Source organism: Dasypus novemcinctus, chromosome 2 (genome assembly GCF_030445035.2).
Source record: "Dasypus novemcinctus isolate mDasNov1 chromosome 2, mDasNov1.1.hap2, whole genome shotgun sequence".
NCBI classification, from domain to species: Eukaryota; Metazoa; Chordata; class Mammalia; order Cingulata; family Dasypodidae; genus Dasypus; species Dasypus novemcinctus.
In genome coordinates this window covers 37509593-37534775 of record NC_080674.1, presented here as the reverse complement: position 1 = coordinate 37534775, position 25183 = coordinate 37509593, and the positions used below count along the sequence as shown (strand labels likewise).

The 25183-nt window shown below is 40.9% G+C and overlaps 1 protein-coding gene across 19 annotated transcripts in view; it reads right to left on the bottom strand.

Moving 5' to 3' along the window:
* The window catches only part of RAI14 (retinoic acid induced 14), a 153279-nt gene that overhangs the window by 41853 nt on the left and 86243 nt on the right, over window positions 1–25183 (bottom strand). For all 19 annotated transcript variants that reach the window (XM_058307666.1, XM_058307670.1, XM_058307668.1 and 16 more), the window contains one exon: window positions 860–948. In XM_058307666.1, coding sequence (XP_058163649.1) covers window positions 860–948 — 89 coding nt within the window. The remainder of the gene's footprint in view (window positions 1–859; window positions 949–25183) is intronic.

Here is a 25183-nt window from a genome sequence, read left to right as displayed (position 1 = left end):
AGATTCATGTCATATTCCAGAATGAACTAACATGAACCTATTAGTGACTAAAGATTTCCAAGTGCTACAGAGAAGTGAAAAGCCATTGGTAGTTGCTTTGGTACTTTGAGGTGCCCAGCAGTATTAGAATCCCAGGCTGGAGATCTCCCTCCTCCATTTGCCTTGCTCATTTGTCAACACTGGTTGCATATTAGAACCACTTGGGAAGCTCAAAAAAAAGAATACCAATGACTGGTTACCTCTAGGCCAAGGAGAGCTGAATCTCAGGGATTACAGCCTGAGTGTATATGTGTGTAGCATTTATTCTTTTCTTTTGTTTTTTCATTTTCTCTTTCCTTTTTCCTTCTTCCCATCTTCCCTACCTGGCTTGTTTTCTCCCTTTCTTTCCTTTAGTTTCCAAGTGATTCAGATGCACTGAAACACAGTGAAGGCTGAGAACCAGGACAGCTGGTCCAGATGAGGATCTTGGCTTCTGTCTACAGACCCATCCCAACTAATGGATGAAATGAGCTCCTAAATAACTCAATTCCATCTGTCATTTTGTCACCTCACACCATCATTCATAAAAACAAAAATTAGGGAATATTGTTTGATCCATACATATAATCTTAGAAAATAATATCAAAACTGGGGATATGAAGCACACAGACGTTAGTTTATTAACCACATATAAGATGAAAACATACTTGTAAAGCCAGACAAATACATGAAACCCTGTCAGAACCTCATCATTAGTGGCGATCCATTTTCTTCTTTTGGCTTCTCTGTAGTTTCTAAATTTTCCACAATAAATATATACCACCTTGATGATACCTACTCTCATGCTGGACTATTGACTTAAGAGATAAAAACAACATACCAGCTGCGTCTTGGGCTGTCACATCTACACCATGTGTAACCATGACCCTGAGGCATTCCACATGTCCTTTGGCAGCAGCAAGATGAAAACTGCAAAAAGAGGAAAACACAATCACCTTAAGATTTCCACTCTTTGCACTTGGTCTCTGACAATGTTTTGTTTTTTGTTTTTTTTTTTGCTTGGTATCGTCGCACTGACAAAGCCTCTTCATGTGAGCTTTCTTCACTTAAGCACCTAATGACTAGGTATTACTATCAACCTCTTTTAAAAGAAGAGGACACTGAGGCTCAAAGTGACCCAGTAATTTGCTCACTGATCCCTTTTCTTAAGTGATGAAGCAAGAATGAGATCTTAGGTTTTTCCCACCCAAAGACCAGGCTTGTAAGAAGTAGGCAGATTTATTTGTCCCTTTAAAAAACAGTAAAACAGCGATAGAGTTCCAACTAGACTCAATTATTAAATAATAAATACTTAATCAACTTTTCCTGTTGCCTAGTACTTTCACCAAAACCACTGGTATTAAATAATATTCTCTCTAAAGAGAAACTTGTCTAACTCAAAGTTCAACTTCAATGCCAAACCCACTGTTGTGCTGTAGCTGAATAACAAGAGTTGCACACAACAACTCTGAAGCATGTCAAACATCTCACTATGCACCTTTAAACATCATCTCTTTTTTCCCCCATAACTTCCCTTTGAAGAGATCCTATTACTCTCTCCATTAGAGGGCTAGTGTCTACAGTCAATTTCAAAGATCATTAAATAAAGTCCATGATTAGACTCCAGACTCAATGGGAGTTGGCCATACAAACCATGCTCAGCATGTTTAGACAGGTCATTAAAAGAAGGGCTGACATCCAAAGGCCATTCCAAACATCCCTGCCAGACCCGGGAGTGAGGGTACCTCTGTGGGCATAAGGAAAGTTCAAGACCACTGGGCAATCAAGCCTGGAGGCTGCGATGGCCAAAAACCTAGGGGAGATCTCTGCCAGGGAGACCTGACATATTCTCAGTCTTCTTCTATTGGAGAGGTAAAAGAACCTTCCAGTTCTCCTGCCTCAGTTCTACTTTTAGGAGTTGTTCTCCAAGGACACTTCCCATGCAGCATCTTAGTGTCTGTACCTCTGACTTAATGTCCAGGCAATATTTTCTCACAGGGTAGGATACATACACAACTAACTAATGCCAGAGCTAAGATTCAAACGCAAGTCAGTCTGACTCCAGACCTCGATCTTAATAACTCAGTTTCAGTGAAGGTGGGCAGAGTCTTGGGTCATCAAATGAGGACTCTGTAATTTTGGTTGCAAATCTCCATAATTTAGCCGTGTGTCCTTGGAAGGTTAGTATAATCTCACTGAGCCTAAATTTCCTCCGTTGTAAAGTATGGGGATTAAATCAGACGATTTCCAATGCTTTCTCTGGCTCTAACATTCTATAATTTTAGCCTATCTGGCTCTGATCACACCAATTGTCTCTGCATCTGCACAGCAATTCATGTGTAATGTCTCCCCAGAGTCAAAATTTAATTTGTAGGTGATTTCACAGTACGGTAAAACTTTGATCTTATGGAATGCCTTGGGAATGTGGTGACATTTAAACGGAATTCCTGATTAAATACAGCTTAACCAAAAGTACAAAAATGCCTCCATTTCTCAGTGCAGCAGAGTAATAATGTTACAGTCAGTAAAGTTCACTTTGAAGCATGCAATTTACATTTTTGGTCTTCATGGAACGTTTCTAAAATGTCTCCAGTCTTCGTAGCAGTATGCATAACCTAATTGTTCTTGAGGATTTGGAGTCACTATCAAGAGCATCACTGACTGAACTCTGCTTTGAGGAACACTAATCCAAATGTCCCCAGATTACTATGCCTTAATATTTATAATTTCTTCATGTCTATGTGTTTGCTTCTAAGCTTCCCACTCTGCTATCTCCCATGACCAAGGGAGAACTGAATCAAAAATTTCTAGACAAGAGGGTAACCTCTCCACCATTACAGATAAAAGTACCAGGCTTAGTGATTAGTACACATACACACACAAAATATGTATATTTGAATTTTTGGCTGACATACAACATACGTAAAGAAAACTATGTGCATCATAATTGTCCAGCTTAATACATTTTCACAAATGGAAAATGCTCGTTTTACCTTCGTACTAATCAAGAAATAGAACATAGTCAGAAACCCAAAAACTTTCTAGTACTTCTGGTAGAACCCCAGAAGCTCTCATTGCATCCCTTCCAGTCACTAAATGTCCTGCCCCCTGTGATACCCATATTTTTTCTACTCTAAGGCATCTCTTGCCTCTGGATTGCATACTGTATTTAAGCGCAGGTGAAACTGCAGACACATTTGACAACCAAAAGTTATTGTAGGCCATGACTGTACTTTGATCATTGTTGTCTGAAGAAGATAAGGTGATAATCTATGGATGATCTGGGAGTTTCGGGATCATTGTTATAAGGATTAGTCATCATTACAAAGCAGGAGAGGTATAGTGTTGGAAGTTGGACTCAATTTCCAAACCTATCTGAGACCATTGCTTTTTTTTTCTTTATAATAAGTTTCCATATACTACCCTATTATTAACACATTGCATTAGCATAATACATTTGCTACACTGAGGAAGAACATTTCCATAATTAGTACAATTAACTATAGTCCATGGTTTACTCCATGGATTACTGTGCTGTAGAGTTATATGGATATATATATTTTTTTAATTTTTATTCAAGTAACATATATATAACCTGAAATTTCCCTTTTAATCACAATTGAATATATATTTTCACGAATAAAATTACCCTTTTAACCACAATCAAATATATTATGTTCACAATGTTGTGCTACCATCACCACCATCCATTACCAAAATGTTTTCATTATTCTAAATAGAAATTCAGTATAATTGAAGCATTAACTCCCCATTCCTTATCCCACCCTGGCCTCTGGTAACCTATATTCTAGTTTTCAACTCTGTGAATTTGCTTATTCTAATAATTTCATGTCAGTGATATCATTCAATATTTGTCCTTTTATGCCTGGCTTATTTCACTCAACACAATGTCTTCAAGGTTGATCCATGGTGTTGCATGTTCAGAACTTCATTCTTTTTTACGACTAATATTCCATTAAGTATATACCTCATTTTCTTCATTCATTAGTTGATGGACACTTGGATTGCCTCTAGCATTTGGTAATTGTGAATAATGCTGCTATGAACATTAGTGTGCAACTATCTGTTCGAATACCTGCTTTCAATTCTTTGGGGTTTATATCTAGAAGGGGCATTGCTGGGTCATATGGTAGTTCTATATTTAACTTTCTGAGGAACCACCAAACTGTCTTCGACAGTGGATGTGCCACTTTACATTCCCACCAGCAATGAATGCATGTTCCTATTTCTCCACATCTTCTCCAACACTTGTAATTTTCTTATTTATTTATTTATTTGTTTGTTTGTAGCTGTTTTAGTAGGTATGAAATGGTATCTCATTGGGGTTTAATGTCCCTAATATCTAATGATGTTGAGCATCTTTTCATGTGCTTTTTGGCTATTTGTATACCTTTTTTGTGAAAAATGTATATTCAAGTCTTTTGTCCATTTTTTAATTGGGTTCTTTGTCTTTTTGTTGTTGAGTTGTAGGACTTCTATATATATTCTGGATATTAAACCCTTATTGGATATGTGATTTCCAAATATTTTCTCCCATTCTGTAGGCTGTCATACTTTCATGATAAAGTCCTTTGAGACGCAATTTATTTAGTTTCAATGAGGAACCATTTATCTAATTTTTTCTTTTGTTGCTTTGTTTTGGACATAAAGTCTAAGAAACCATTGCCTAACACAAGGCCCTGAAGATGCTGCCTTATGTTTTCTACTAGAAGTTTTAGTTCCGGTTCTTATATTTAGGACTTTAGTCCATTTTAGGTTGAGTCTAATCTGTTTTTTGACATGGTATGAGGTAGGGGTCTACCTTCATTCTTTTTCATATGGACGTATAGTTTTCCCAGCACCATTTTTTTAAAGGGACTATTCCTTCCCAACTGAGTGGACTTGACACTCTTGTCAAATATCAGTTGGCCATAAATATGAGGGTTGATTTCTGAACTCTCAATTCAATTTCATTGGTTTATATGTCTATCCTTGTGTCTGTTGTGATTACTGTGGCTTCATACTAAGTTTTAAGATCAGGAAGTATATGAGTCCTCCAACTTTGTTACTCTTTTTCAGGGTGGCTTTGACTATTCAAGCCCCCTCACCCTTCCATATGAATTGGTTTTTCCATTTCTGCAAAGAAGGCTGTTGGGATTTTGAGATTGTGTTGAAGCTCTAAATTGCTTTGCGTAGAAATGATATCTTAACAATATTTACTCTTCTAATCCTCAAAAATGGAATGTCTTCACATTTATTTAGTTTTTCTTCGATTCCTTTTGGCAATGTTTTGTAGCTTTCCGTGTTCAAATCCTGTACCTCCTTGGTTAGATTTTAATTTTCTTAGTTACTATTGTAAATGGAATTTTTTTTGTGTGATTTCTTCTTGTAATTGTCTACTGCTTGAGTATACAACAAACACTACTGATTCGGGGATGCTGATCTTATACCCTGCCACTGTGCTGAAATAATTTACTAACACAGTGGGAGCTCTGATGCTTTTTTTTTTTTATTGTATTTTTTTGAAGATACATAAGTCACAAAAAATGTTACATTAAAAAATATAAGACGTTTCCATATACCCCACTCCTCCTACATCAACAACCTCTTTCATCATTTTGGCGCATTCACTACATTTGGTGAATACATTTTGGAGCACTGCTGCACTGCATGGATAATAGTTTACATTGTAGTTTACACTCTCCCCCAGTAGTCGGTGGGTTATGGCAAGACATCTAATGTCCTGCATGTGTTCCCGCAATATCATTAAGGACAACTCCAAGTCCCAAAAATGCTCCCACATCACATCTCTTCTTCCCTCTCCCTGCCCTCAGCAATTACCATGGCCACTTTCTCCACATCAATGCTATAATTTCTTCCATTACTAGTCACAATAGTTCTATAGTAGAATATCAGTAAGTCCACTCTAATCCATATTTTATTCCTCCATCCTGTAGACCCTGGGATGGTGATGTCCACTCCACCTCAAAATTGAGAGGGGGCTTAGATCCCACATGGTTGATGGAAGTGATTCTCCTGCTTGCAGCTGTAGACACTCTCAGTTCCTTGGTGTGGTGGTTGACCATCTTCACCTCCCTGTTAGCTGATCTGGGTAAAACCAACGAACTGGAGAGTAGGAGCTGCAACTCTGTTGAGGCTCAGGGCCCAGCTGGCACATGGACAGTCCAAAGATTCAAGTCTCTTGAGTATACACCATCCATAGTGCCAACCACAGGTTCATTAAAAGTGACAGAAGAGGCATGTGTAAGAAGGTCACACCTGAGTCCAACTCCATCACACTCAGGAACACAAAATTCCAAAGTAGGGCCCACTGGCAAGGCACTGAACTCCAGAGCCATCTGCCATGACCGTAGAAACTGTGTGTCTCCGTAGCCCTCAGGAGCACCAGTACCTGGGGTTGTATCTACATCGTCTTTTCTCTGGGATCCTGTTGAGGCATGGGTAAGTATGATGACCCCCTCTGATGACCTCCCGACTCTTTTTTGAAGACTTTTAGCCTTATGAACTCATTTATCTTTACCATGTCAGGATTTTCTTTATATAGGATCATGCCAACTGCAAATAGGGAAAGTTTACTTCTTCCTTTCCAATTTGGATGCCTTTGATTTCTCTTTCTTACCTACTTGCTCTGGCTGGAACTTCCAGTACAATGTTGAATAACAGTGGTGACAGTGGGTGTCCTTGTTTTGTTCCTGATCTTGGAGGGAAGGCTTTCATTTTTTCACCATTAAGTAGGATGTCAGCTATGGGTTTTAACTGCATGCCCTTTATTATGTTGAAGACATTTCCTTCTATCCTAGGGGATACTGGGCTGTAAGTTTCCTTTCCTGTGTTATCTTTATTAGGCTTTGATAGGAGGACTGTGGGAAGATAGCAGAGTAGAAAGCTTCAGGAAATCAGTCCCTCCACCAGAACACTACTAAAAAGGCAGAACTGTCTGATTCCACTCTTTTGAAACTTCAGGGTCTAGCAGAACACTTGTGCAGCATTCAGGAAAGAACAGGAAGAAGCTGCTGATAAATCACAGTAAATATCCGTGAATTGAGCTGTCTGGGCAATCACAACTGTAGCCCATCCCCCAGCCTTGGTGCTGGCAGCAGTAAGGTAATCAGCCCCAGCCCCTGGTGCAGTTTGCTGCATATTAAAAAGGAAGAAAGTTCTCAAATCAGAAATCTAACCTCACAACTGAAGGATCTAGAAAAAGAGCTAACTAAACCCAAAGTGATCAGAAGGAAGGAAATAGTATAGATTAGAGCAGAGGGAAATGAAATAGAGAATATAAAAACAATAGAATCAACAAAAACAAAAGTTGAAAAAGAAAAAAAATTTGGGTGGCGGACTTGGCCCAGTGGTTAGGGCGTCCGTCTACGACATGGGAGGTCTGCGGTTCAAACCCCCGGCCTCCTTGACCTGTGTGGAGCTGGCCCATGAGCAGTGCTGAGGCACTCAAGGAGTGCCGTGCCCCGCAGAGGTGTCTCCCGCATAGGGGAGCCCCATAAGGAGAGCCGCCCAGCGGGAAAGAAAGTATAGCCTGCCCAGGAATGGTGCCGCACACGCAGAGAGATGACACAACGTGATGACACAACAAGATGACACAACAAGAAGATTTCCATGCCACTGACAACAACAGAAGTGGACAAAGAAGACGCAGCAAATAGACACAAAGAACAGACAACCGGGGGGGGGGAGAGAAATAAATAAATCTTTAAAAAAATTTTTTGAAAAGATCAATACAGTTAGAATGACAAAAGTGGGACACAACTAAAATCAGAAATGAAAAGGGGGACATTATTCTCAACCCCACAAAAATAAAAAATCAGAAGATACTACGTATAACTGTACACGAACAAATTAGACAATTTAGATGAAATGGACAAATTCCTAGAAGCATACAAAACACCTACACTGACCCAAGAGGAAAACAGATGATCTCAACAAACCAGTAACTAATAGAGATTGAATCAGTAATCAAAAAACTCCCAAGATTAAAAAGCAGGACTAAATGGCTTCACAGGGGAATTTTATCAAACATTCCAAGAAGAATTAACAGCAATCATGCCTAAACTCTTCCAAAAACTTGAAGAGAAGGAAAACGGACTTTGGCCCAGTGGTTGGGGCGTCCGTCTACCACATGGGAGGTCCGCGGTTCAAGCCCGGGGCCTCCTTGACCCGTGTGGAGCTGGCCATGCGCAGTGCTGATGCACGCAAGGAGGGCCGTGCCACACAGGGGTGTCCCCCGCATAGGGGAGCCCCACGCGCAAGGAGTGCACCCATAAGGAGAGCCGCCCAGCGCGAAGGAGGGAGCAGCCTGCTGAGGAATGGTGCCGCCCACACTTCCCGTGCCGCTGACAACAGAAGTGGACAAAGAAACAAGACGCAGCAAAAAGACACAGAAAACAGACAACCGGGGGAGGGGAGGGGAATTAAATAAATAAAAATAAATCTAAAAAAAAAAAAAAAAAAACTTGAAGAGAAGGGAACACTTCCTAACTCATTCTCTGAGGACATTGCTTTTAAAAATGAAATCCTTAATATAAAATCAAATGGATATCTCTGATGCCTATAAAACATTTTATTGAAGAATCCAGTTAACTGAGGTTTCAATCCACATACTTTAATAATGTGTGTGTGTGTGTGTGTGTTTGTATGGGGGGGGTGCTATTTTATCCTGCTTCTCCCGTTTTATTTTAGATGATAGGTTAACTTTTTCTTCTATTCTGGGAACTCCCCAACTATTGTCCTACAGAACGCCTATGCCCCACTGGAAAAAGAGAATGATAATACTCTTTCCCCAATTTATAATTTTTCCCTTGTGTACTTTACCTAACACATCAGGATTTACTGCTCTTATTTATAAAATGAACAAAGTACAAGCTAATAGAAATGGATCCCTTTAGAAAAAGTTGATTTAGCAGATATTCATGCTTGTAATTTTGCACTGCATATACCTAATGTCATGTCTTCAGCTAATAAAAAGCATTTTTAGTTCATTTAATCAAACATTTCAATATTTCAAAGTGTTTCTCAAAACAGATTCTAATTTCCAGCTGTTTATTATATTCTGATGCTACAGAAAAGCGGCTGACTGACTTTCTAAGACACAAGGCATGCAGGTAAAGACAGAAAACAGGAAAGGGAAGAGTGTATCATTTAAACATTCATTTCTGATTCATTTTTCCAGACAGACAAAGAAATCCACTATGCATCATCATTCTTTCTCCTTGACTATGCATTTCTGGGAAATGGGAGCAAAGCCAAGAAACTATTTAATCTTCTCTTGGGAATATTTATTAATGTTTTCCCTTTCCAGATTCCCTCCCCAACCTTCTCACTCGGCTCTGTGGCACAGGAGGCAGACCCAGCAGTCCATACGGATGGATGGACGGACGGACGGACGGACGGCCTCCATGGGATGCCTGACCACTGGCCAATGGGAGACACTTAGAAGAGACAGAAGGAGAGCTGAGGCATTGTTCCCTCAGCTCCCTCCCTCAAGGCCACAGATCTGTGGGCCCTCTCTCCCAAGGCTACAGTCTCAAATCAATCTGGGTTTTCCTAACTGCTCCAGGACCACTGCTTGCCCCTGCAGGGAGAGGGTAGAAAGAGCTTCCCACTTTGCTAGCCCAAGAATGCTTTCCCAAGCTTGCTGGTTTCCCTTAACCCTGCCACACATTTGAAAATCATTCCCTTCTTATACTCTCATCAGTGATCCTGTTGGAGGTTGCCATCTGTTTCTTGCTGGGACCTTAAATGACATCAGTGTTAGGGAGTTTGTATATTAGCATCCACCAAGATGAACTGTTAAATGCCGGTGGATATTATTTGATTAAATATTTGTAAAAGCAAACTCCGGCATTTTAAATAAATGTTTCAACTGCATATGTCATAGTCTTGCTTATTTAAGATATTTGAACATTTTGGCTAAAATGTTTCAATGGAAGAATGTTCCATATAACTCTAATTATACAAAATATAAATTTCATGACATGGTCTTAGACCACAGTGGGGACCAGCTTAAAACAGTAAGAATACGCCTCTCCAAAGAAAAGAAAAAGAGCTGACTTCAATGAAAACCAGCATGCAAACCAGAAGGCCCCACCTATGCAATAAAGAAATGCTATGATTCAGATTTTAAACTGTGGATTTGGTCTTGAGAGAAAAAGCAACACCCCATTCGCAACACATACGCACAAGCACATGCATATGTGGATACAAGAACTACAACAAAAGCAACAACAAAAATACAAGAACAAAGTCTACACACATATTACCAGCCCAACTGTCCCTGTAATTTGCAAAACATAATGAGGACTCTCTGAACATATAAATTTGTATCAGTTCCTGAGCCTTCCCACCAGGCTAAAGTTTTATTTCATTCTACTTGATGTGAACTTGGAAAGAGTAACTTAATTTGGTCAGTATTACTGATAGATTACTTACATAAAGTACATGCTACAATTGCTATCTAAAATTTGGAAAGTTGTTATAAGTTCTACATACATGCCCTATAGAATAGCAAGGATTCTTCAGTATTGAATTAGAAGTAAAAACAATGCTCTGCTGGCTAGATTTAGAAAAAGAAAATAAAAAAGAATAACCATTGAGACTTCTGGTATCTATCAGTTACTCTGATTAGCTCTGTAAGATAGCCTAACCTTTTATCTAATAATATATCATCGTCACAGAATTTTTTTTTAGGAGGTACTGGGGATTGAACCCAGGACAGTCCACAGAAGGTCATGAAGGGAAAATTACATTGTCTTTATTTCTTCTGTATATTTAATTTGGATATCCACTTATTTTAAGACTTTAACTTCAGGAAGTCTGGTCCTTATTCCTAATATCCATGATTTTAGAAAATTTAAGTTTCCAACATTATAACTTCAGTAAATGATAGAGGAAGGAAAAAAAAACATGTTGTCAGATGAGGAAGTGTCATGAGAAGTGAGCTACTGAAGAGGTAATATGTGTAGTCTTTAAGGGCTCAGAAGAGTCAGTGCATTTGAACCTGTGCTTTGCCATTTATTAGGGTGTGATCTTGGGCAAGTTATTGAACTCTTTGTGCCTCAGTTTCCACATCTGTAAAATGGGCTAGTGTGAGGAATAAATGAGCTATGTTTAAAGCACTTGGTGAAATGTGAAGCAGTTAATAAACACTCAAAAATATCATCAATTACTATAGTCTAATCAACAGAAGGTAAGGCACAGACGTGCTGCTACTATAAAAATATCTCAACATTCAAATGGGAAGCAGACATGGCTCAACTGATAGAGCATCCGTCTACCATATGGAGGGTCCAGGGTTCGACACCCAGGGCCTCCTGATCCATGTGGTAAGCTGGCCCATGAACAGTGCTGCCACACACAAGGAGGGCCATGCCACGCAGGGGTAGCCCCGTGTAGGGGAGCCCCACACGCAAGGAGTGCGCCCCACAAGGAAAGCACCCCACATGATAAAAAGCACAGCCCACCCAGGAGTGGCGCTACACACAGACAGCTGACACAGCAAGATGACACAACAAAAAAGAGATGCAGCTTCCTGGTGCCGCCAAGAATGCAAGCAGACGCAGAAGAACACACAGCGAATGGACAGAGAGAGCACACAACAGGGGAGGGAAGGGGAGAGAAATAAATAAAATAAATCTTGAAGAAAAATTTTTTTCAGAAAAGACAGGCTAGCAGAAGTTAAATCAGATGACCGCTGCTTAAAAACCGAAGCAAGCAAGAAAGAATAGAATAAAAGTTATGTGCATTTCCATCGAATGGAAACTTGGGAACAAAGTTGTAGGGCAGGATTCTTAACCAGGGGTCCACAGACCCCCAAGGGGGGGTCTGTGACCTTGAATTGAAAGAAAAATCAACTTATTATCTTTATTTTCTCTGACCTCTGATGTTGAGTGTCATAAAACTGTCAGCTGCTACATTCTGAAAAGGGGTCCATGGTTTTCACCTGAATGGAAAAGGGGTCTGTGGAACAAAAATGGTTAAGAACCCCTGTTGTAGAGAACGGCTGCCAAGACCAGTCTTGTCTGAAGTTCCCTCTTGAGCTGTTCATATTCAAGTACTTCTCATGGGAGCAACAATCCCCAAAGCAGGGTTTGGCAACAGTAAGACATTAATATTTAGCCTCTGAATGTGACCCAAAAGTAGAGTCAACTTTTAAGGAGACACTCAAGTGGAAAGCTGGGTTTCGTTAAGTGGAAAAACACAACTTATTAATGACAGAACCTGGATTTGTAGATGACAGTGAGTAGATTTTCTTTCTTTGCAGGGACAATCAATGTAGTTATCCTTAATGGTGTCAGCCCTGGTGACAGATGGGCAGGGGCCTACCCCTCTCCGCGTGACAGATGAGCATCTGTAGGGTTACAACAAGCTTGGAGAGCAGATGGCGCCCTCTGATGACCTGTGTCCTGAGCAGCTGGCTGAAAGAAGCCGTGCCTAGATAAAGAGAGTTTGCAGGGAGTTTTGATAGTTCTACAGGTGCATTTTTAAGAAGTACTGTTATTGCTATAGCTAAATATATTCATTCACTCACATGTTTACTGTGATATTAGTATTTCTTTGTATTCAAGACACTAAGATCATGTTCTGGATACAGAGGAAACAATGGAGAATAAAACAAGGGCCTCGCCCTCATGGAGCTCATCTTTTAGTAGGAAGACTAAAGATAAGCCATTAGTTCTCAACTGGGGGGTGATTTTGTCCTTGCACACACGGAGAGCTGACACAACAAGATGATGCAACCAAAAGAAACACAGATCCCCGTGCCGCTGACAACAGCAGAAGCAGACAAAGAAGAGGATGCAGCAAATAGACACAGAGAACAGACAATGGTGGGGGGAATAAATAAATAAATAAATAAATCTTTAAATAATAATAATTAAAATGGAACCATATCATATGTGGCCTTTTGTGCCTACCTTCTTTAACTTAGCATAAGTGAAAGGTTCATCCCTGTTATAGCACGCATCAGTACTTCATTCCCTTTAATGGTTGAATAATATGCCATTGTATAGAAATACCATATTCTGCTTATCCATTCATCCACTGATACCATTTTTTGGCTATTATGAACAATGTTGCTATGAACAGTCATGTATAATCATTTGTGTGATATATGCTTTCATTTCTTTTTGGTTGTATACCTAGGAGTGGAATTGTTGGATCAAATGGTAACTCTATTTTTACCTTTATGTATGAGGAACTATTAAATTGTTTTCCACAATGGCTATACCATTTTACATCCCCACCAACTTATGAGGATTTCTCCACATTTTCGTCAATGCTAATTATAGTCTCACAAATTTTAAGAGATGGAAAATTTAATTACAACCTAAAAGTTCGAGTAGAAAAATTTAAGTCTTTTTTTTTTTTTTAAAAGATTTATTTATTTATTTAATCCCCCCCTACCCCCCGGTTGTCTGTTCTCTGTGTCTATTTGCTGTGTCTTGTTTCTTTGTCCGCTTCTGTTGTCGTCAGCGGCACGGGAAGTGTGGGCGGCGCCATTCCTGGGCAGGCTGCACTCTCCTTCGCGCTGGGCGGCCCTCCTCATGGGTGCACTCCTTGCGCGTGGGGCTCCCCTAAGCGGGGGACACCCCTGCGTGGCGCGGCACTCCTTGCGCGCATCAGCACTGCGCATGGGCCAGCTCCACACGGGTCAAGGAGGCCCGGGGTTTGAACCGCGGACCTCCCATGTGGTAGACGGTCGCCCTAACCACTGGGCCAAGACCGTTTCCCTTAAGTCTTTTTTAATGGCCGTTTGAGATAGTTACTTAATGTAATTATCAGCTAAAATTTCCCCCGAAGGCATATAAAACAGTGGATGTGAAACAAATGAAGAATATTCTTCACTTCATCTCTGCAAAGGCTTTTATGTCTGATTTTTAAAATGTGGCCTCTCCTTTTAAAGATTAAGAAGCACTGTTTAAGAATCTATACAGCAATATATTTTACGAGAAATTTTGCTCACTTGTTTATTTCTTCACTTAGATAAGCCAAGAATTCAATATAAGTGGGGGGTATACAAAATCCTTTTATCCGGTCCTCTAAGCCCAGACACAGTGACAGAGACACTCATCAATGCCAAGTAGCAAGGTGGCTGTCTAGTTCTGGTGCAGCTGAAATGGTAGTACTTCACGTCTTGGCTACTCTAAGTATGGTCCATGAACCAGCAGCATCAGCATGCCCTGGGAATTTGCTAGAAATGTCTATTCCCAGGCCCCACCCCAGGTCGACTGAAAGCCACAGTTTACAAGGTCTCCAGCTGATTCCTGTGCCCATTAAAATTTGAGAAGTCCTTCTCTAAAGGAGGGACACCTTAAAGACCTTACAACATCATTTTTACAAAGGTACCCTTTGTTTCAGAGGTTCTTTGGAAAACGTAATCCCCAAAGCCTTAAAGACAATTGCGTGGATTTGTGCCACAAAAGAGGGAATCTCTGCTGTTTTATGTTTCATAACAATAGGAAATGTTTAGCTCTGCTTATGAAACTCAGCTGGGGCCCTTCAACAGAGCTGTAACTGAAAGGAGCAAATAGAGCAGCCTCAAGATTTACATAAAATTACTTTGATCCTTTTGCCGCTTTTTGATATTTGGAATTTCCTTGCTTTTGTCACTTGGAAAATTTCCAAGGTTTATGTGTGGAAGAGTTTTGTGGATTTCTCTCTCCCTTTTATTTCCCCCCACGCCACCTGAACAGAAGGGCAATTTGCTGATGTCCCCAGTAGCCTCACAACAGCCAAGTGGAAAGAGTAGAGAGGCTGCGGGCGGGGGTGGTCAAGAGTCTTGGGTACCAAGGCAGGGTCTGCGGTCTGCTGTCTCCCCTTTGCTGTGTGACTGTGATTGAGGCATTTAACTTTAGTTCCTTCATCACTAAACACAAGATATCAGAGTCTTTGAGGCAGTTAAACAATACCATCAATAACAATGGCAGTGAACCTACTGAAATACTGTACACTAAAAGCGCTTCATGTCTTACCTCATCATATCTTCATAACCATCTGGGAGAGGGGGGAGGGAGCTATTATCACCCCCATTTTACACAGGTAGAAGGCACAGAGACATTCAGTAATATGCTCAAAGTTCCAGAATTAAGTAGTGGGGCCAGGATTCTAACCTAGGTACTTGGCCTCCAAGGTTGGCTCCTGACCACTATGCTTGTTTTTTAAGTTACTGCAAATTGTGAAATACCATCCTAGTGAAACACAACTTAATGGGAGTGCTGCTCTTTAAAAAAAACATACACACAAAGTTTAAACTAAAAACTGCAAGTATTTAGCAATAAAACACAAACATATCCTTCTCACTGGGGCAGAGTCTGCGTTGCTAAGGGCTCACAAACTGATGGGAATGTCATTCAAGCACCGAAGAAAACAGAGCCCACAATGGAGATTTCATTTCCTACAAGGCCACTCAGCAAGTAATGCAAACTTTCCCTAATTAAATACCTCAGGACAAGGCTGGGAGACTTCTCAAGACTCTTAGCCCAAAGGAGACTTCTTGAAAACTGCCTCCTATCTTTCAGAGTAAGAACAAACACAATTCTTCTCATTTCTGATTACCAGCTGAAATTTATTTGAAGGAAATAAAAACTCACAAGGCTACTTTTAGAAGACTTCAATCTTTTAGGCATATTCGTTCATGCCAAATTTCACTCAAACTGAACTCTTCCTTGCCCCCTCCACTGTCTTGACTCCTGATACCAAGACAGCTTTACAGAAGGATCAAGAATGCAACAGGGGAAACGGACTTTGGCCCAGTGGTTAGGGCGTCCGTCTACCATATGGGAGGTCCGCGGTTCAAACCCCGGGCCTCCTTGACCCGTGTGGAGCTGGCCATGCGCAGCGCTGATGCGCGCAAGGAGTGCCGTGCCACGCAAGGGTGTCCCCTGCGTGGGGGAGCCCCACGCGCAAGGAGTGCGCCCGTGAGGAGAGCCGCCCAGCGTGAAAAGAAAGAGCAGCCTGCCTAGTAATGGCGCCGCCCACACTTCCCGTGCCGCTGACGACAACAGAAGCGGACAAAGAAACAAGACGCAGTAAATAGACACCAAGAACAGACAACCAGGGGAGGGGGGGAAATTAAATAAATAAATAAATCTTTAAAAAAAAAAAAAAAAAGACACAGCAAATAGACACCAAGAACAGACAACCGGGGGAGGGGGGAAATTAAATAAATAAATAAATATTTAAAAAAAAAAAAAAAAGAATGCAACAGGCTGACTACCATGTCTCCAATTCCTTCCACTGCCTCTGCAACCAATTTTCACTCACCACATCAAGGAAACTACCCATACCCACAGAAAGAAGCAACCATATACCAAATCCTACCAGCATTATCCATGCCCCAGAATTCCAGAGTGTTAGAAGTAAAGGTTCAACAAGGATAAACTGGTCCAAAGTCCTCACTTCACAGATGAAGAAGACTCTGAGGGTCAGAGAGATTAGGAAATGAGCAAAAGATCAGAACTTGAGCTTGTTCACCTGACCCTAAAGGCAGTCTCTTCCTAATATGTCTACCATCTCTCTTCTTGTCTTTTAAAAGCAATTTATTTCAAAGTGCAGCAGTTTGATATCATTGATGAATTCCAAAAAGAAATATTGGATTATGCTTGTAATCGGATCTGTACTTGGGCATGATTGAGTTATGATTAGGGCGTGATAAAGAACAGAGTTGAGGGTTTCTGATGTTGGAGTTTGATGCTGAAGACTTAAGCAGGAGCCCCGGGAAGTAACCTCACAGAGGAAAGAAGCCAGCCCAGGAAGAAAGGAACCCTGAACCCAGAGAAAAGCAAGCCCCAGGAATGTAGCAACCCAGGAAGCCTGAAACCTCACAGAGGTCGGCAGCCATTTTGCTCCCACACGTGACAACAGACTTTGGTGAGGGAAGTAACTTATGCTTTATGGCCTGGTATCTGTAAGCTCCTACCCCAAATAAATATCCTTCCTAAAAACCAACCAATTTCTGATATTTTGCATCAGCACCCCTTTGGCTGACTAATACACCAAGAAGGGGTCACTATGGTTAGTGAGAAACTCAAAAATGCTTCATGATAAAAACCAGCTTCTTCATAATCCCTTGAGACCTTTAGCACTTCATCTCTGCAATGGTTACCTCACATTCCAACTACCTAAAATTGACTACATGTTTATGCGCTTCTTTTATAATAAGACTTCTGAAGAAAAAAAATAATTATATCAAGTCATATTTAAATACCATATGAAAATTAGTATTTAGAAATACTATTATTTAATCCAAAATTCTTCCCATGGCCTACAAGGCTGTACCTGTCTTGGCGCTGTTCTCTCTCTGACTGCACCTTCTAGCTGTGTTCCTGGATCACTGGCTCTTTGTTCCCACCTCACGGCTTTTGCCTTGCTATCCCCTCACCAGGAGAGCCCTTCCTTCCAAAAAGTGCACGGCTCAGTCCCTCACTGCACGCAGGAATCGGCTCAAATCAAAGTGTCTGCTCAGAGAGGCCTTCCCTTCCCAAGGCTTATTCAATGGCCTTGCCATTTCTTCCTCCCTATCTCTTCATTTTCTCCAAGGTACCCGACATTACATTAAAAGAAGCATTTGCTCATTGTCCATCTACCCCCCCAGACTGTACATTCCTTGAGGGCAGGGATTGTCTTGTTTACCGCAATTTTCCTAGCATCTAGAAATGATTTCTTAAACTAATGCAAATCTTTGGTTTTGAATTTGTGTATTAGTCTGAAATTTCTATTTTGAGTTTCCTTAAAGCAAGGCACACTCACCAACTGGTCTAACCCTAAGTCTTTCTCAGGGTGTAATGTAAATTTTCAAGAAAGAGAGGCTGTGACCTTTATGTCATGTTACAAGTTCAATTTTACTTCCCAATATAGTGTAGCCCAGTGGTTCTCAAGACACGGTTGCCAGATCAGCAACTTCACTGTTACCTGGGAACTTGTTAGAAATGCAAATTATCTGGTCAACCCAGACTCAGGGGCTGGGGCCCTGCACTCTGTTTTAACAAAGCTGCTCCTCTTGCTCCCCTCCCCTGCTCCCAGGGGACTCTGATGCGTGCTCAGTTTTTAGGGCCACTGTCACAATAGTAGGAAGCATGAACTGAAAGTCAGTAATCCTTGCTTTTGATCTTAACTCTGCCACCCCCAAACTGTGGGGCAATAAAGTCACTTAGATTCACTGGCCTCAGTTTATTCATCTGGTCTATATCATCACTGAAGCCTTTTTCAGCTCTTAAAGTCTATGATTTCAACCCCGCTACCAAGTGTTTTATGTTATGACACATTTGCTGAGACATCTACATTTTAATGAAGTCACTGAACTCCAATGAGGCTTACTCTACCCCCAATATTTCAGTGGGACAATCCTAATGATAGGATTGAAAGGCCTGGATTCTCAGTTCAGATTATACTTTGAGGGTAAGGAAGGTGGTACTACTGCCTAATGCCTTGTAGCTCTAAAAGCATTTAGAAAAACTAAATTCTACTCTGCCAATGGGGATGAACACTCTTGCCCCTGCACCCTGCTGCTATTTCAAAAGCAGCAGCAACTTTAATCACTGCTCCTATTAAGAACTGGTGAAGCAGAAAAGTTTGAGAAATGGTGTCTTTCCCTGCTAAACGTTTCAGATAGGTAAAATAAAGTTTTGAATGGTGACTGGTGTATGTATATATGTGTGTGTGTAAAGACTGTAAAAATAGGATTACTGGCCTGTAAGTGCCACAATGTGCTACTTCTCCTGGGGACAGGCGGAGGAGACCCTGAGATGGTCACACCACATTTAAGCCTAGCATTAGTTCTTCTTCTGCAGGATTCTTTGGTTGCATAAATGTGGTCTGGAATAATATCTGGGCATTATGAAAGCTCTGTTAGGATAAATGATTTGTCTGTTACACTGATAACACCCCTAGACGCTAGGACCACATATTAGAGCAGTTGATTTGTGCTATTTCTGGAAGCCTTCTGATCCACCTTTCCTCTTTCTTTAAAGGGATAATTTACCCCAGGGTGATTGAAAGCATGGAATGAGAAAGTCCCAAGGAAAACTGACAAGGTCTTTAAAATGAGCAAACGACTGAACTACTTATTGCATGAATGATGCGTGTGAAGGCCCCTAGCACAGCACTGGGATATTCAGCAAACAATTTTTCTTATAATTGGATGAGATTGGGCTCTAACCCTTGAGGGCTGATAGTCTGATAACAGGGATAAGATACACCCATCAGTAACTAAGACCCATCAAATCCCTGGTGACTTAGAAGAGGCAGGGGCAAGGGAAAGCTCACTACTTTAGAAATTAGGAAAGGCTTCTGGAAACAGCTGGGAAATAGGCCCCTGAATGATAAGTAAGATTTGGCAGGATGAGTGATGATGGCAGCAGTGTGGAAGGTGGGAAGGTTTCTAAAGGACAGGGACATGCTTGTTTGGATTTGCCTAAACGCTGGAACTGTATGGTTGCTGTCTGGTATGAGAAGCTCCTGGCCCAGCACCCTCTCCCAGCCTGGTAAGTGTGTGCAGGTCTCCGCCAGCTCTTAGCTCCAACCCCACCCTCCCTGCCCTGCTCTCCATCACAGGCAGCGACTTCACCCAGGCTCTCCTGCCCCCTGGATTCTGGGTAGGCTTAGCGGGCGAAAGGGCACTCGCAGCGGACCAGAGGGCAGGCAAAGCCAGAGTATTTCAACTCAGAGCAACAATTTACCTATGTAGCGTTTAAAAAAAACAGAAAAAAAACAAACCCACCTTTGTTATCAGTGTACTTAATCCAGCTTGGAAAATAGCTTTAAAATGGAAGGGGGGAAAAAAATCCTGTCATCCTACAAAAATTTTAATCCCTGCAGTTCTTAATTTCCAAATCCTTTCTCATCAATTAGCACTATTGCTGCGATAGCAAGTCTTGCTTCCAAAGCACAATTTGGCAACAAGATACATTCAGCTTTAACAAACAACACTTTTTCCCTTTGAAAACCCCAGGAATTATGTAAAATATGCCAAAATTTACCTTTCATGTTAATGTTAGTCAGTGCATAAGCATAATATATTATAAACATTATAAATAAATACTAGAGAAAAAAAATTCACTCACGTTCTTCTATGTTTGCATTTCACTGTATTTTCTTCAAATCCAAAATGTTGCTTTTGGAAGAGTACTTTCAGCATGAAGGGAAAGAAAGCAAGGGGGTAGAAGTCATGTCCAGTCAACAGGAATTAATGAATGTACACAAAGCAGAAGTGGACAGACTGGCAATCTCAGGGCCTAATTCCACCTGGCACAGGGTTTGCTTTTGGCTGCACAAGGTTTTTAAAAGTTCTAACAATTTGTTGCTTGTGTTGGGGGGTGAGGAACAGGAGGTTGATGCTTGATAGGTACAGAGATTCTGTTTGGTGACAGAAAGTTTTGGTAATGGATGGTGGTGACCATAGTACAATGTTGTGAATGTAATTAATACCTCTGAATGCTTGGCACGTTATAATGGGAAATTTTATGTTGCAGACATGTTACCAACTACACACAAAAATAGAACTATATAACACAAAGAGCCAACCCTAATGTAAACTATGGACTTTAGTTAATAACACAAATCTATTAATATTGGTTCATCAAATGTAAATGTACCATACTAAATGCAAAATGTTAAAAATACGGGAAACTGTGTTTGGGGGGCGTGGTATAGGGGTTATCTGTATTTTCTGTATAATTTTTCTGTAAACCAACAGCTGCTGTAAAAAAATATTTTAAAAGAAAAAGCAATTGTTGTCAACATTTAAAATGGGAAATTATCAAATGATTATCGGGCTTTCTGGTTTCTCTTGAAAAACTAGAAGGTTTGGCCATGTAGCACAGGGGCATTCCACTACAGCAGGGTTGTGGCTGCCGATTTAGAAAGGAAAACACGTCCCAAGGTGCCACCTGCTTCCCTCATCATTATTCCTTGCCAGGTAACTTCAGGGAGTGGAGTTTGTGCCCTAAAGTGTCCCTTCTACTGGGTAAGCACCGAAAGACGGACTAAAAACATAAGACAGCCTTTGTTTGGGTTTATGGTCTAGTTCAACCAAGAATAAGAATAACATAAATTAAGTAGAGAACAGTTTAAATCATATGTAATAAAGTTCTGTGTTGATACAGACAGTTAAGTGCCCTAAGATTAGGAAAATCAACAAGGGTTGGAATTTCATAGACTATGTCAAGGAAGAAGGGCTGTATACATTTGGAATGGTAGAGTTAAGTTGACTAAAAGGTAGGAACCTCTAGGCCTCAGAAACCCATATCCTGTACAGAAGCCAACCCATGCCCTAGAAATAAACACACAAAAAAACAACAGAACAGCAGGCCAGGACATTAATGCTTGTTTCCCTTCCCAGCCGCTGGGCTTCACCAGCCTTCCACAGCCCACCTGAAACTAGGGCCCTAACTAAGGAGGGTCTAGAGCAGTGGTCCTCTATTTGGACTGATCATTCAAATCACTCAGAGTGCTTTGAAAAAAACTTGATGCCCAGACTGCACCCAGACCAAGGAAATCAGAAGTGCAAAGCTCACCAGGTGATTGGGAGCAGCTGCTATGATATACTTTTAAACAAGGGAGGAAAACAAAGGCCACTTTGTCATTGTTTTCTTGTCAATTTGGCATGGCCACTGTTCATGCCATTACCTATACCTACACGGTCCTCCTCCCCTGTACCCACCCAAATCCTCTCTATTCTTCTAGGCCCACATCACATTGCTCTCCTAGGAAGCATTTCTTAGCTATTCCATGACTTCACCTTCCCTCCCTATCTGAATCCCTTATAGTCAGTGCTTTACAGCTTAACAATTATTGTCCAGTACTTTCACCGGTCTCAGCAGCAGCTAGATGCCATGCATCTTATAGCACAGACCATTTTTTCTGCCTCTTCTGTATGTACTTACCATGAGGTTTGGGACTGTGATGGCTTAAAGTTGTTTTATGGACCTCAAAAAGAAAAAGATTAAGTCTTTGAACTAATCTAAAGAGCACAGAGGCCCAGAAAGAGGCCCCGAGGGGCTCGGCTGAGGAGATGAGCCCTGCCATATGCCTGATGGCTGCGGCAGGATGCCAGCAACAACAGGCGCAGACTTTGGTGAGAAAGTACCTCCGATGGTTCCTTGATTTGGACATTTCATGGCCTCAGAACTGTAAGATTTTCCCCTAATAAAATTCCCATTTAAAAAGTCAATCCATTTCTAGTTGTGTGCATAGGTAGCCCTGTGGCACACTAAGACAGGAATTTTAGACTCAGGGCATATGAAACATACATTTGGGCAGACTTACAAGATGAGCAGAGGTCTTAGAAAATCTCTAAGGAAATCTGTGTGACCCAAAGCAGAATGGACATGCTAGGCAGCAATTACATATTTCAGTGTGTCCCTCTGTCAGATACTACCAGGTCTTAAGAAGGATGTTGGGCAATTTTTCCTGGAAGGTAATTTTGGAGGGAAGGAGGTTGCAATTACATATATAATATGCAGTATTTTTAAGTAAATTAATTTGGCAGCTGTATGCGAGAAGAACTAGAGAAAGCTGACCAGGTGATATGATTTGATTTCCAAAACAGAACACCTAGTTCTAAATATCTAACACATTCCTAGTCTGAGAAAACTGGAAGAACCAAAGTACACCAAACCTCCAAGTAGAGAAGTCCTTTTTCCTTTGCAGAGCTCAAGGACTACCTTCCTACTTTATTTAAACTCCAGAGTCATCTAAAAATACTTTCACAATTCTTGCTTCCAAAGCCAAAAAGATCAGGTTTCTGAAAAGTGGGCTACATGAAATGCAGATAATATATCTATTAAGTCTATACACACACACCTGGGTGGTATTTGCTCAAATACTATAGTCTCAGCAGCGATTTTATTTAGTCTGGTTGTTCCTAAGACAAACACACATAGTTTTAATTAAATGCACATCCAAGTGTAGGGGAAACCATCTTGAAACAATTAGACTGTTCTATGGTAAGAGGTTTCAGGGCTTTGACGTCCTCCCACTTCCTCATATCCACCATGGAAAGAGAACAGATGGGGCAGAGAGAAGCCAAGCCTGACTCCACAAACAGCCTGGAGCTATAACTCTCTGTCCCTCTCAATCCTGTTCTCTTTCTGACCCAGGACACCACCCTTCTTTTACTCTTTCCTAGACGAATTCCAGTCATTAAATGGCTTTTACTTTTTTTAACCCCTCTTTGATCAGACTTTGAAGGAGAAAAAAAAATCTGACAAGGTTTCTTATCTTTTCCTAAATGAAATATTCCAGGAAGGAGCTGAAAAGTCTGAGGAATTACCAAACCACCCATCTGGTTGTTGACCCTGGGTTATAGAAGCTTCTGGAGAATGTCTCAAGAGATGGCTGCCTTTGCTGCCACATTCTTGAGACTTTCTGGGCCGTCTGGTTCTCTAGGTAGTAAAGGCCGAGTATTCCCTCGTTTCAATTCCACTGGAAACTGGGAAAGCAGAGGGTCAGGTTGTAACGTTCACCAGGATAGTTCTTTTACTTCTGAACTCCAAATTAAATAACTCTTGAGCAATTTATCCATGAGGTAGTATCAGCAAAAAGAGTATTTTCTCTATAAGAACCGTTGGAAAAGTTGCTTCCATAAACACCAAGTGAATCCCTCTTTTTTGCCTTGAATAATGGGGAAGTCCAAAAAAGAAAGGAAGGCAGGCAGAAGGCAGAAAGAAAGGAGAAAAAAAGAAAGAAATCATAAGGTACTTGTCCTCAGGAAGCTTCTGGAGTTGTAAGGGGATGCAAGTATTTCAGGAAACAAAGAGAAAACAATAAAAAACATCAAGTTCTAAATCAAGCCTTAACTATTTCAAAGGGAAGAAAAATAAAAAAGGACTGAGAAAATCAGGAAGGATGGCATTCCCAACTGGACACAGAACCTGGACAACGTGTGCAAGTTCTTACTCGAGGGGAGGGAGGGAGCAGACAGTCACACCTCCACCAGAAGGCAGACGCTTCAGACTGGAATGAGGGGAGAGAACATTTATAGGTACATAAGGGCATGGCCAGAGGAAGACCCTTGGAAGCCAAAATCAGGACACCAGACTGACAAAGCAGCAGGGAAACACTGCAGATTCCTGGGCAAAAGTACAAAATACAACAGCTTATCACAAAAGCACCCTAGAAAAATTGGCCTCCAGCTTAATTTTGATATGGAGCTGTATAAACCAAAGTGGAAACCCTAAAGTACAGACAGAAAACTGGGCCAAGTGCTTTCCAGGACCTAACTTTCAAGTATCTCATCAGGCCTTACCCTTGAGTGAGAAACACAAAACATACCAAAAAAGTCTGCAAACAAATGTTGTCTGTGCAGATTCTGTGGGGCTGGGGTAAGCAACCACATGGGTCTGTTGTGGATTCACAACTGCTTCCAGGAAGTTACGAGTTCACAGTCTAACAAACCGAATGTACTAGCGAAGATCAGGGACAACAAAATATGTCTCTACCATTTAAGAAAAGTCTTCAGGTATAAGGGAAGACACATCAACACACAGACAGATATGCAAAGATTAAACTGAATCCAAATACACAAGTGCAGATTTCCAAGGGTGACAAAGCTCTCGCCTCTGGAAACAGCACGGATGGGGACTTGCTGTTATTAAAACAAAACACCTGACCTTGTATTATTACATGATACCAAAGTGATAGGAAAGACTGCTTCCAGCACCACCATTCCACTTCATTCTCAAGAGTAACACCATTCCATTTGAATGAAAATATGAAGCCAGACTGAAATGCTCAATTAATTCCATGGTAAATTCTTACAGTTATCAGTTAATACCTTTAATCATAAGTAATACTCTAAGCTGGAAAACTAAGTCTTGACAGATAATTACGTAGGAAAAATCATGTGCTGAAAAAAATAATTACCTCCTCTTACTTTTCATTATAGCTCTTTTACTTTCTACGTAACTGTTATCAAATGAAAAAATGGTAGATTTGTAAGTGCAAAGACAGAAGCATTAGAACTAATTCTATATGTAATTCACCACCTCCCAAGGCAAGCTACAACACGTGTGCCTTAGTTTTATCATCTACAAAATGGAGGTGGTGATTTTTCTACCAGAGAAAGGGAATGAAATATAGCACTCTGCTCTGCTTTACACACAATAAATATACAAAATGTACAAATCAGTTAAGGTGA